Source organism: Lactuca serriola, chromosome 6 (assembly GCF_051521515.1).
Source record: "Lactuca serriola cultivar US96UC23 chromosome 6, Lser_US96UC23_V15, whole genome shotgun sequence".
Lineage (NCBI taxonomy): Eukaryota > Viridiplantae > Streptophyta > Magnoliopsida > Asterales > Asteraceae > Lactuca > Lactuca serriola.
Window position 1 is genome coordinate 120360583 of NC_136413.1, and position 14322 is coordinate 120374904.

General features: G+C 32.5%; 1 protein-coding gene across 3 annotated transcripts; it reads right to left on the bottom strand.

The window, feature by feature from the left end:
- Positions 1–3233: 3233 nt before the first annotated feature.
- KUP3 (K+ uptake transporter 3) lies at positions 3234–11702 on the bottom strand. Of its 3 annotated transcripts, XM_079004431.1 has the most exons (12): positions 11598–11702; positions 11430–11472; positions 10443–10507; positions 9916–10153; positions 8787–9029; positions 7968–8024; positions 7445–7705; positions 7048–7100; positions 6615–6729; positions 6288–6542; positions 4751–5429; positions 3234–3796 (listed from the first exon to the last, which is right to left on the bottom strand). In XM_079004431.1, the coding sequence occupies exons 3-12, from the start codon at positions 10491–10493 to the stop codon at positions 3403–3405; spliced, it is 2346 nt and encodes a 781-aa protein (XP_078860557.1). In that variant the 5' UTR covers positions 10494–10507; positions 11430–11472; positions 11598–11702; the 3' UTR covers positions 3234–3402. The 3 variants fall into 3 exon arrangements, with proteins under 3 accessions (XP_078860557.1, XP_078860556.1, XP_078860558.1); XM_079004430.1 differs by lacking the exon at positions 11598–11702 and having other exon boundaries at positions 11430–11590; XM_079004432.1 differs by lacking the exon at positions 11598–11702 and having other exon boundaries at positions 10443–10503; positions 11430–11471.
- Positions 11703–14322: the final 2620 nt, after the last annotated feature.

A 14322-nucleotide genomic window follows, 5' to 3' on the forward strand; every position in this document is an offset into this window, starting at 1 on the left:
TGGTAAGTAGTTTGCTAAAACTACTAACTTTGGTATTCAACATGTTGGCCATCTCACATATATTTTGTGATGATGAATATGAAAAAATACTATAGCTCAATGTTCATGGGGGAGCAGTTGGTGAAACTCCTCATCAATCAAAACTTACGATTCTAAGGGGAGCAGCACAAGCTTGAGCTAATATAGAGATGGTCGAGCTTACTCGGATTGTAGAACAATTTTTTGCTCTCCCTGCAGCAGGGGCGGACGCTGGATTTTACAGTAGGGGTTGCACGGCAGAGTTAGGGGCTGCACGATAATAGAAAAAATAGAAATTTCGAAAACTTTTGAGAAATTTTCCACAGCGGCCAGAAAAGTTAAGGGTTGCCGGTGTCACCGTGGACCAACCCTAGGTCCGCCCCTGCCCTGCAGAAAGCCATAACCTATTTTTGGTTAGCATAATTTACAAGCCTTTGCAAATCTCTCTTTGATCTTTATGTGTCTATTGACAAACTACAAAAGTAATTGAAGAACATCCCAAAAAGTGCTTCTAAGGTTGTGTTTGAAAATTTTCAAGAAAAAGTTCAAGACTGGCTGAAGTATTTTGTTCTCGAACTTGTTGAAAATATATATTTATTTTGTGGTCAAATATATGTTGGTGGTGATACTCTAAATCAAAAGGATGTAAAAACTAAGATGCTTAATGTTGAATTGGAACAATCATAACTTCAAAGACAGAAGATGGAAGATGCACGACTTGTTCTTATTAAAGCTTCTTGAGGTTATGACAAAGTTATATTTTCTTATCCATCAACAATAAAGCTACCACAAGTTATATTTCACTGCAAAGTGATCCTAGTCAGATTCCAAATGCTTAAACAAATGGTTTGCAAGTCTTTGAAGGGTTAGAAAGATTTAAATTATAACAAGAAATGAATGCTCACTTCTAGTTCTTGCAAACTCAAATAGTGGCTACTTGTTAGTAATATGTAATTCTATCTGAATAAATGATAAGGGCACTAGAACTCTCAATAGTAATAATGTCTGAATCATTACATGGTTAGATAACTTTGTACATTGAATAAGAGAGGCTACTAGATTTGCGAGTTAATTATATATCAAGATCGCTCTCATGTACATACAACATATGGAGATTTGTTCATACTTATATGGATGAAGCACCGAAAGAGGAAAAAAGTTAGAATCGAATAGAAGAATTAAGAAAGAGAATAGACGAGCTAACAAGCAAGCAAGGAGGAAAAAGAAAGAGAAGATAATATAAAAGAAACTCAAGCTCAGACATCAAAACACGATTAGACATCTAACCAAAGTCAAATTCCAAAAGAAACCTAAAGTTATCTTAAAAAATAGTCAAACTCTCACAATCAACACCACCATATTATGTGTTAGTGAATCCCATAAGAAAATATATTTGGAAAAGAAAATCAAAACCACCAATTCAAACAAAAATTCCTTATGTTAATGAATCAACTGGGAAAGTTGAACAAGAAAACCACTTGAGAAGTTAGTTGAAAAGGAAAAAAGAAAGAATGAAAAAACAAAAACTGTCGAAAGAAGAACATAGAAAAACTACCCCATGTCACATGAAGCAATAGAGACGATATTGATGTCGTAGTTAAGACATGTTGGCTACATAATCTTATTCGCAAGCTTCACTCACCTCTCAAGAAAATCCTTATGTTTATTGCGACAATGTCAGTGTCTTTTACCTCTTCAATAATCCAGTTCAGAACCATAGGAAGAAACATGTTGAGATGGACATACACTTTATCAGACACAAACTTGTAACTGGCCATATTCAAGTTTTGCATGTACCTTGTGTTCATCAGTGCAGCAACATCTTTATGAAGGGGATTCCATCATTTCTATGCACATAATTTTTATCATCTCTATGCACAGATTTTTGATCCAGTTTTAGCATTTGTTCTCTATCTCCCAGTCAAACTACAAGGGTGTATTAGTGTTTTATACTACGTACTTTGCAATATTTAGCTCATTAGTTTAGTGTATGTTGTATTGTAATATTGATAGGCCCATGTAACCTTTTGGGTAAGATTGTCATCATACCTCATAGAACCAAAAGGTAGTTAGCCAATCCTGAAGCTATGGCACACATCATCGGTCATTGTGGAAATAAGAGTTTTGGGTATCAACAAAACGCTAAACCGGTAAAACAATTGAAATGGCCATTTCGTAACTCACAATTGCTAAGTTGCATAAGCGATTGTACAATTTCTTTTTTTCAAAAGAGAAACGCAATTGTATAATTTTCCTAAATTGTAAAATTGATACTTTTTTAGTTTAGACTTTAGAAGATTCACAGAATAGAAATACATGTACTAAACATGTGAAATTATATTACTCCATCCGTCTCATATTAATAGTTTATGTTTCATTTTTGGTTTGTCTCAAAATAATAGTGTACTTCTAAAAATAAATATTTTTACCAAAATACCTCTCGTTATTAGTTAAACTACCACGAAATTAAATGCAACTACCATGAAATTAAATGCAACAAAATGATAAAACTATCATTTCATTTAATGAAATTAGTGATAATTAATGTTTTCTTAATTTGTATGTTTTTTGTTTGTGAACAATTTTGGGACGAAGGAGTATAACTTTGAGAAACCCTCATGAAATCTCCCTAAAATGACATTAAGCTTAATTCGCAATTGTGAATCTCTTATTTTGCAAAAAAAAATAAAAATAATAATAAATAAATAAAAACCTTCAGCTAAAACTATAAATAGTGAAACCTCTACCATGACCAAGCATATGAATAAAATGGAATAACTTCAAACAATTAACAAAATTAAAATTTGCAAAATATTAATCATATTTAGTCCTAATATTTAAAGAGCACTTACGAGGTTATTGCATAAATCGATTGCTAACTAGGTAAGTATTCTTTAAATTAAGCTTAGAGTTATTTCGCAAAATTGATAGCTATTTTATGTGGAGAAAAAAAAAATTGTTAAATGCAAAATTTTATAATTACCTCTGTAATATATCTATAATGAAGCGCATATTAATCACTATTCAGGAATTAAGAGCATTTAAAATTGTAGTTAGGGTCCTCAATATGTAACTTCATATATATAGTTTTTGAAAAAAAAAATAATAATAATAAATAAATAAACCCTGATTAAAGATCTCAAACCAACTTTCAGCTACTTTCTTACACAAGCAACAAAATGGGTTGGATTAAACAATTTTTTTAACATTATGAGTTAGAGCCTAGAAGTCATTCATCTTTTTTTCACAAACAATACATAAAACCACGATTCAGGATTCAGGGTTCATGGTTTTTTGTTAAAAATTCAAGAAAACCCATACAAATATAATTCCATATTATTGCTTACAAACAAATAAAAAAGCAAGCAATACCAAGAACATATCCTAAACATAATATATCATCCCAACTTCAATCAAACTTATATGAGGAATATGAAGTGCGACTGCGGGCCCCCTACAATTTTTACGAAGAAACGAATATCCAATATCAATCACAAGTTTCTTCAAGTAAGAAGACGATCTACGTGCCTTAACATACGAGTGTCCCATGATATACGCAACTCCGGCCTCTTTCGCCTGAATCAACTGCAAAAGCTCGTCTTTCACGGCGGCATCCATCACCGGACCGGCAGGCGGCAGTTGGAACCGCACTTGGCGGCGCCGGATTTGCGGGTTTTCGTCGTCGAATTCGGATCTTAACCGTTGTAGCATCAAAGATTTGCTACTTTGTATGGAGGAGGAGTCGAGTTGATCGGAGACCATTAATGTCGCGTTTGATCTAGGATTTTTAATGGTTGAGAATAGTGAGAGAATATAGAAATGGAGTTTTGTTGGTTTGTTAATTATATAGAATATCCTACTTTCATTGTATAGCAAATTTGTTATTATACAAATACTAAGGAAATTTTTACTGCTATAATAAGAAAAAATGAAAGCGCAATGGTATATGTGCTTAAATAGTTTTGTTGATTTGTTAATTTTTACTTTCATTTTTTTTCTTATTAGGCCATTGTACTTTGAAAAATCTACTCATTTACAGCAGTGAAAATTGCTTTGAACTTGGATAACACGGGTAAATTTTTCAAAGTACAATGTTCTAACATAAAGAAATAAGAGTAAATTTTTCATAATAGACCTTATATTTTGTGTATTTTTCGATTAAACCTCAACTTTAACTTTTTCCTAAAAAAGGCCTTGTATTTTTTCATTTTTTTTTTCCCATCTGGCCCTTTTAGTCATTTTTTCCGAAAAAAAGAATTGTAAAATGTGAGTGTTTTTTCGGAAAAAACTAAAAAAGTTGACGTTTTTTTCGGAAACAGTTAGAAGGTTTAGGGTTCTTTTTGGAAAAAAAAAAAAAAAAAAAAAAAAAGGTTAATCACTTAATCTCATGGAAGACCTTATATTTTGTGTTTTTTTACCGGATTAAACCTCAACATTATTTTTTCATGAAAAAGACTTTTGCATTTTTTTCATTTTTTCCGATCTGACCCTTTTAGTCCTTTTTCTCCAAAAAAAAACACTGTAAAATGTGAGGGTTTTTTCAGGAAAAACTAAAAAAGTTGACGATTTATTTGGAAACATTTAGAACGTTGTGAGCTTTTCTCATAAAAAATGAAAAAATATAACGTCTTTTTCATGAAAAAAAACACAAAAAATATAAGGTCTTTTAAAAAATTAAATGAAAGTACGTTGCTATTTCTTGTAAAAAAAAAAAAAAAAAAAGCTAACTAACCTGGTGCTAATAACAGCCATTCGACCATCAAAGGAGGTGTTCTCAGAGGTGGACAACTGGGGTTCCACAGCCTCCATTTGTATAAACTCTGCAATACTTTGAATCAACTGATTCTCAAAATTCCCATCATCTCTCTGAATATCTTTATACCCGTATCTCACAATACACCTATACATCCGATACGGTCTCGGGCAGATCCGCCCGATCAAAAACCGTTCTTCGGGCAGCACAAAAGGCACAGGAACATGTTTCACACACACAAACACCAACACATTGTGAAAAGCGGGCAGATTCGTGACAAAATGAGAGAAGATGGAAGGGACACCGGTGGCAAGTTCAGAGTAAATGAGGCCGATTCCGGGCACACGAACAATTCCCAAAGTGGGGCCCAGTCCAAGAAGCCATTTTAAGGAAACTTTATTGTGAAGGTCATTGTTGTACTTTTTACGGGTGCCATAATGCCAGATGTACATTATGATTATGAAGACTAGGGCTATTAGAAGAGAGACCCAACCTCCTTGAGGGACTTTTGTTAGTGCGGATGAGAGGTAGATTCCTTCTATGAACCAAAAGAATATAAGGAATGTTGTGGAAAATATAATGTTTTTTTGCCACACGAAGGTTATCACGAGTGCCATGAGAAAAGTTGTGATGAACATAACTGTCATGCATGCGATGCCTGAAAATTAACAATTCAAGTATTAGAGAAATAAGGAATTGGAGATTTGGAATCGTAATGTGTCTTTTGTTTGGTTGGCAGGAAATGGAATGGAATTTAGTGATCAAATCTTTTATTTAATTTGGTCTTTTTTGCAAAAGAGAAAGGAATCGAATTCGGAAATCCTTCCACTTTCCTCCTCTATGAATGGTGAAAATCAATCAAATGTGGAATTTGAAGGACTGAATTGAAATTTGTCCATTTGGCAACAAACAAGCCATGGAATGGAATCTCAAATTACAATTCCGCCCACGCCCTAAATAATGTCACATGTGTTAGGTTGGCAGGAAATGGAAATGAATTTAGTGATCAAAGGTAAATGATTCTTAAAATTTTATGTAAAAAGGGTAATTTGGTCTTTTTGAAAAAAAATGTCACATGGGTTAGGTTGGATTCAAATCTTTATTTAGGTCAATATTTATGTAAAAAGGGTAATTTGGTCTTTTTGAAAATAAAAAAGAACGGAGTCGAATTCGGAAATCCTTCCATTGTCCTCCAAGAATGGTGAAATTTTCCGATGGAATGGAATCTCGAATTACAATTCCATCGGATTCAATCAAGTGAAGTGAAATAAACACACCCTAACAAAGCCTAGATATTTCTCCAGAAGGGTATTTTAGTCTTTTAATGAAAAAAGGGAAGAATGAAATTTGATCCCTTAGAATCCTTCCACTATCCACTCAGGATGGTGAAATCCATCAAATACGGTATATAAAGGATTCCAACGGAATCAAATTCCATTCATTTGACAACCAAACACGCCATGGAATGGAATCCAGAATTCCAATTCCGCCCTAACAAATACTAAATGTTACTTACCATAAGCATGGCCGACTAGAGTAGTGTCCTGGAATCCCACAGCGACCAAAAGAGTAAGAACCATAAGGATCCAATTAATTTCCGGGATATAAATCTGACCAAACATGTGTTTTGATGTATGGACGATTTTGACCCTGGGGAAACAACCAAGGGCATTGCATTGTTTCACAATCGAAAAGGTAGCTGAAATGATAGCTTGACTCCCTACAACAGATGCCAGGGTAGCAATAACAAACATCGGCCAAAACAAAGGTTCTGCAAGACAACAGAAGATGCTAAATAACAAACATAGCCCAGGGGCAAATTGGTAATTTGAATGAGACTAACCAGGTACAGATTTATAGAAACTGTCGGGAATGGAAGTAATGTTTTTAGACAAATAAGCAGCCTGGCCCATGTATTGTATGACTAAACATGGGTATACAACAATGGTAAATGCAAGCTGCATTTACATAAATAAGTAAGTGTTAGAATTACCAAAACAAGATAGCATAAATTTCTTTTCTATTTTCTATTACAACATTGTACTTTGAAAAATGTTACCTAATTGTATAAATGTACTTTGGTTTGGTTGGGGTTAAATGCAAGAAATAGCTGTTTGTTATACTTATAGCACCCTACTTTCATTTGTATAATTATATACAGTAGTAAATTCATTAAAATAAAGAGTAATTTCACTGCTATATATATACTATAGAGTAGATTTCTCAAAGTATAATATAATGTTCTAACAAGAAAAAACTTGAAAGTACAATGTTACCCTCATTGAGAAGGCAGTGAAATGGCCAAGATCTGCAAACATAGCTTCAGTACCTGAAAAACATGGAGATAATAGTAATGAAATTGAAATCACCTATAGGAAAAAAAATATATAGAAAATGAAGAGAGAATTTTCACAAACTATGTTTAGATTAACACATAAAAAAAACAACTTGATAGAAAAAATACATATGGAAATGAGGCCTCCCCATTAAAGTTCTTAACATTTTACAAAAATTCCCTTTTTATTCAAATCTTTTTTAGGGTTAAATGAAAGTAGATTGCTATTTCTTGCATTTAACCCTATTTTTCAAACTTATGGGGGCAAAAAACAGAAGAAATGGCCTAAAATGTGAAATTTGAAAGCAAAATGAAGTAAAATATTTAGTTTGAAATACCTGTTATGGAGAGAAGAACACCTCCAAGGGCCAACCAGCCATCTTTACCAGTGTGTCTAAAGAATGTGATTATATAATGTGGAGACAATGCGTATATGATTTTAGGGTTCCAATGTATGATATTATATAATCCAATTCCAAATATTGAAAGCAACCAAATAATAACAATTGGAGCAAACACAATTGCCACTCGTTGAGTACCCGTGTGTTGTAGAGCAAACAACCCAATCAATAGCACACATGCTAATAATAGAACTGACCCTACAAAAAACAAATTCAAATTTCCAAAAAGATTAACACCCAAAATTCCAATATTTACCATTTATTTACATCTAAATAATACCAATAAAGACAGTAACAAAAACAGTAAGTAGTGAAAACAGTAACAAGTAACAATAACAGTGAGGATAAAAGTAACATATTGTTTTTCATAAATCATGTGAAATTTTTGTATTTGAATTACAATGAACAATTTTTTTACTGAAAAATAAGAGAGGAGATTTAATCTGTAGAACATAGTTACCATTAGTTAGCTGTAGTCCAACACCTTCAATTTGAAGTCCAGATACTGCTGACATAACTGCAACACCATATACACCATATGTATTAATCCCTTTTTTTAAATGTAATAATATCCCTTTTTGGATGTCATAAAATTAATGCAAACATTTCCTTTTGTAGAAGTGTTAAATCGATATTTATTAGATTTTAGTCCACAAGATATCTTTACTTCATCATCATTGAAAGGTATTTTAGATAATTTGGCTAATTGAGCTAGACCCCTTCCCTATATCATATGTCATTCAAAAGTTGCAGTTATTTTGATTATATGCTCAAACTAAAAACTTCTAAGCTTTTAATTGATTTAAAGATGTTAGATTCTGCAAAAGGGTATTTATTTGAAAAACCACTGAGTTTGCCAATTTTGAGTTTAAAGAGTTTTTTCCAAATTTCTGCAACAAAAAATGGTTTTTGATACGATATATACGACATTTTGTTTCAGGACCAAAAGATGTGATGCTTAAACTACTGAAAAATGGTTGCATAATCCATATCAGTTGCATAAACTGGTAAAAGGTGAAACTGAAACATTGTTACATAAATAAGCATTCAACCAATGCCACATCAGCAAGTAAAAAGTTTCTGTTTTGTTCCTAAAATGAAACTTCCAAAAAACCACATTGTTGCATAAATCAGATAAAAATGAAACTTGATGCGCATTTAGCCCCAAATAATAATATTAATTCGAATAAAACCGTTACTTGTATGATAATGAAAAGTCAAATCTTGACTTTTTTCCTTGCAACAAAGTCAAAGTTGAAAACTTACAAATAGCACTTACCAGAAATAGCAGGAGTAATGACACCATCACCAATAACCATGGAAGCTCCTAAAAGAACAATAACAAGTAAAGATGTTCTTAACTTTTTATGTTTCTCCAAAAACCTCTTCAATGGTGAAGATGATGGAGGCTGTGAAGGACCATATTTGTAAGAAGTCAACTCTTCATCAGCTGCTTGTTGATTTGGAAGCAAACTAAACTTAGCATGCCTACAGAGTAATGAGTAAAGAGCAATGGTCCCACCTGAAAAAAAAAAAAGCTTAAATTCAGCATTCACCACATCATATTTTTAGTAGCATAGACCCCGTTTGTCAGTATAACAGGACAGGACAGGACTGAACAGAACAGGTTGTACTGTGTTTGGTGATATCAATGCAAGAAAAAATTTAACTTTTAGTTCCACCGAAAAAGGTGAGATACTCACTCTCGATCTCTTGTTTACCAAAAGACATAAATGCCCTCCTTATCCTAATCATCGAAAAATAACCCTAGAAAGTTTTTCCACAAAGCCTTGTTGACTTGGACTGATGTCAATGGGACAAAAAATTTAATCTTTGGTTCCACCCAAAAAAGTGGGACACAAACTCACTCTTGATCTCTCATTTGCACAAAAGACGTAAATGCCCTCCTCAGTTTGATCATTTGTGCAAAAACATAAATAAAGACTTGTTGACTTGGACTGATGTCAATAGGACAAAAAAATTTAATCTTTGGTTCCACCCAAGAAAGTGGGACACAGACTCACTCTTGATCTCTCATTTGCACAAAAGACATAAATGCCCTCCTCAGTTTGATCATTTGTGCAAAAAATTTAATAAAGACTTGTTGACTTGGACTAATGTCAATGGGACAAAAATTTTAATCTTTGGTTCCACCTAAAAGAAGTAGGACACAAACTCACTCTTGATCTCTCATTTGTGAAAAAGACATAAATGCCCTCATCATGGAAAATAGCCCTTGTGGAGGACGCCTTGTAAAGCGTCTGGCGTGCATTGGATATCTCCCGTTTGTGCAAAAGACATAAATGCCCTCATTACAAAGCTTGTCCAGTCATGTCCCATGTAACAAACGGGCAATAGAGAAGAAATAAGTAAGCAAATTTAAAAGTGTGGGACTAAATTTTACTCACCTTCACCATTATCATCAGCACTCAATATGATAAAAACATATTTAAGCAAAGGGATTAGAGTCAAGGTCCAAAATATCAAAGAAAATGCCCCAAATATCACTTCTGGGGTTTGATAATCCATCAAATTGCCAATAAATATGCTTTTATAGACATAAAGAGGTGAAGTGCCCAAATCTCCATAAACCACCCCAAAGCTTTGATATGCCAACAATAAATTCCGAGATAAAGTCAAGAAAAACTGCAATATACCAAATTGTGAAGCTTTAAAAAGAAAAACATAAAAGAAATCAAGATTACTATAATATAGAGAAAGAATTCTGAATGTTATAGATTTGTAGAAATCATGTGTTTGGATGTGCACTTTGTAGCTACTTATTACCACTTGAATAATTAGAATTAGAATCATGTAATAAGTTTATCAAATAATGAGTTGGTTAACACCAGGGATGTGTATGTAATTTCATATTTATCTCAATATGTATTTGGTATAAACTAAAAAATAATAATAAAAAAAAATTGTAAGAAACCTGAGAAGGATTTCGATAATTTAAGGTGCCAGATTCTGGCTCCATCGGCATTGGCCGAAACCTGCCTGCAACAATTAAAAAAATTCTGTTTTTTAAAAAAAAAAAAGTTGCAATTTACAAATTCAGTTTATGATATTTATTCAGTTTATTCGATCCAAAAAAGAAAAAAGTCTTTGTTCATACAGGACTTCCTACAAACATACATTAAATCTCTATTCAGCACTTTTTTTCAACTGAAAAAAAAAAGGTAGGCCTTAAGTCACTGTCATAGAACTAGTCTACACACACATACATATACATCTTGAGGTATGAATATATATTTAACAATTCACTAAACAAATAAGCATGATTCATCGGATAAGTATTATTATTCCATATCATATGTAAGCATTTTATGTAGTTTATATTATCTTTCAACATCAAATGGAGGTAAGTAGGTAACATCTGCACAAAAAATAACTGCAGGAAATAGAAACGTAAGCACTAATTAGTAATTACCATTCATTATCATATGAAAACTGAAAAGGAATGCATATTTTCTGGGGAAGAATCATTAATTTTGCAATCACAAAGATGACTAAAACATCATAAACGATGATAATATTGAACTTAAGCAAAACTCAAGGCATGTTCATGAGCTGTAAGCATACTTTGCCACAGACAGAGCACTAAGTAAACCCCAAAAACTATGGAACTACATCTATCGTCAAATCTATTGATCAAGGCACTATTAGTTAACAAATTTATAAATATATTGAAACTAAGTGAAGCTGGATATAATTTCGAAGAAATAACACATGAATTTGCAATTCATATACAAATAAAACTAATTTTTTTTGGTTGATTAAGCTGGTGGGTTTTCGTTCCCAATCAAATAATCAAATTGCGGTATTGGGCATAATTCATTTACTATGAATACCACAAAATTAACGAAAATAATGAACTAACGAGTGTGAGAGAAAGAAAGAGAGATGTCGTGAAGGAAACCTGGATTTGTTGAAGAGCAAAGCGACGTACTGATTCTTGATTTCTGGTAAGACGAACAGAGAAATTAAATATAATATACGAAATACAGAAGACTGTGCGTGTGTGTTTGTGTGTGTGTGTGTTTGTGTTTGAGTGTGAGAGAGATGAGGGAGGGAGAAAGAAGTGAACCTAATCCAGTGAGAATCGTAGATGGAAAAAAGACCAGATCGAGCAGGGGAAGGAGAAAGGAGAGAGGGCTAGTTTTGGTAATTTGAGAATATGTTGAGGGTGTTTTTGTCCTTTCAGTTAATAAGCTACAAAAAACATTATTGGACTAGAATATCATCTGTTGAGTTAAATGACGTTTTTGGCGTTTTTTATTCTGAAACAGATAGCAATAGCATTATATTATTGGACTACAATATCATCCGTTGAGCCTGAGGGCTAGTTTTGGCATTTGAAAATAGTTTGGTTGAGTAGATTCATCGAAGTTAAGGGTGTTTTGGTAAAAATCTTTACTAGTTGAAGAGACAGTACAATGTACGGTTATTGATTAAACTATTAAACTAATTTTACAAATAATATTTTTAACAGAAACAATTAATTTTTTTGTATTTGGGAAAATTGCACTCCTTATATATTAGTTTCCTAATGGATTTAGTTTTTATATTTTTTTTTATTCAATTTTGGCTCAAATTTTAAAATTTATTACAAATTTAGTCCAAAATTTATATTCTTTGCCCAAATTTTAAATTTTATTACAAATTTGGTCCAAAATTTATATTTTTGGCCCAAATTTTAGAATTTTGTTATGAGTACATTCTAATTCTAATTTTTTTACAACTTTTTTTCTCAAAATTTTGTTTCGAATATATTTTTTCTTTATAAAATCATATTTATACAAAAAAAACATATTTTTCATTAAATAAATCTTATATTTTCTATATAAAGACCTTTTTTTAAAGAACTTTTGTATACAAAATACTTATTTATAACAATAGGTATTTATTAAGTACATAAATATATACAAATCCGTTTTTATAAAAAAAAATGTTTACATACATGTATTTTACAAAAAAAAATATATACAAACACCTATTTTATTATAAATAAATTTGTATGCAAACATATATTTATAAAAAAAATGTGTACAAATACCTATTTCATAGTAAACGTATATATTTCCTTTGTAAAAACATATTTATATGCACCCAAATAAATGTTTTTATGTATTTTTTGTAAAAACATATTTATAAATAAACACCTATTTGTATATGCAGACAAATAGATGTGTATCTATATTTTTTATATGCACTAGGTGTGTATCTATATATTTTTTATATGCACACAAATAGGTGTGTATCTATATTTTTTTATCAAATCGTGTTTGTATATATTTCTTTTATAAAAACTTGTTTGAATAATTTTTTATATAATACGTGTTTGTATATATTTTATATATAATCTTATTTGAATACAAATGCATTTATTATAAAACATGTGTTTATAAAATAGGGTAAATGTCATTGTAGCCCAACCATTTTCTAGTTCTGGTTTAAATGGTCCCTATTGTTTTTTTCGCATTTGAGAGGAACCAAGTTTTACTTTACCGGCTAAATTGGTCCATCTATCTGTTAACAGGTAAACCATACACATCATAAACATAGTCAGCAAGTGAGTACACTTTGAGCCAACTCTGAGTTAACTCGTGTACAAGTCACTGAGTTGTGACCCGTTCTTTGCTTGGGGTGTAACGACCCAATTTTCACACCCAAAAATTCCATTTAAATTAAGTGGTTTGTAAAACATTTATAGTAAAACATCATCCGATCATATCATTTCATAAAACATATTTCGTGTCTGAAAACCCAAAACATGAAAATAATAATAATGTTAGAGTTTGTACAATATTCTCAGTTGTTTCTCTTATGATTTTCGGGCCAATGAGAGGGTTGTCGGGTACTTGTCCCTTGGCTAGTTGCGTGTCACCCACTTCAGCCCAACATAGTGGTGATCTGCACTTCCGGCCATAGAGGGCTTCGAATGGAGCAACTTTAATGCTGGAGTGATAGTTATTGTTGTACGAAAATTCAATTATTGGCAAATGGGTATCCCATGCTTTACCAAAATCGATTACACAAGCTCTTAGCATATCTTCCAGGGTTTGTATGGTCCTCTCACTTTGGCCGTCGGTTTGTGGATGGTAAGCAGTACTCATGTCGAGTCTCGTTCCTAGAGATTTTTGTAGTGATTGCCAGAATCGCGAGGTGAATCTACTATCTCTGTCAGAGATAATGGATATTGGTACACCGTGTAGTCGTACAATCTCTCGGATGTAGGTTCGAGCTAGCTTCTCCATCTTGTCGGTTTCTTTTATTGGTAGGAAGTGTGCGGATTTTGTTAATCTATCGACTATTACCTAGATGGTGTCTAGCCACCTGCTGTCTTGGGTAATTTGGTTATGAATGATGGGTTTTAGCCATAAGAACATCATATGTGCTCATGCAAACCCTAATGCTTGGATCTAGGTTTCTCTATTGTACATGCAATTCATCCAAGACTTTAAACCCTAGATCTAGCATACTATTAATCATATTAACATAAGAATGGGGTTTAGATCTTACCTTGATTGTTATGTAGCAATAACAATCTCAAATCCTCCTTGTAATGGCTTTAGAAAGCTTAGAGTCACAAGTGTCACTCCTCTAATGGCTCACAAACACCAATAGCAAGAGGATGAAGAATAAGGAGAAAGGAGGCTGTCCAAAAATGTCCATAAACCCTAGTGGAACTCTTAGCCACGTTTTTGGGGTTTAAGGGTACTATATATACATGTAGGCTATTAGGGTTTTCAACTAGGAAACCCTAATTTGACTGCTTAAGCCCTAAGCAGCCCATGGACCCTTTTAGAATA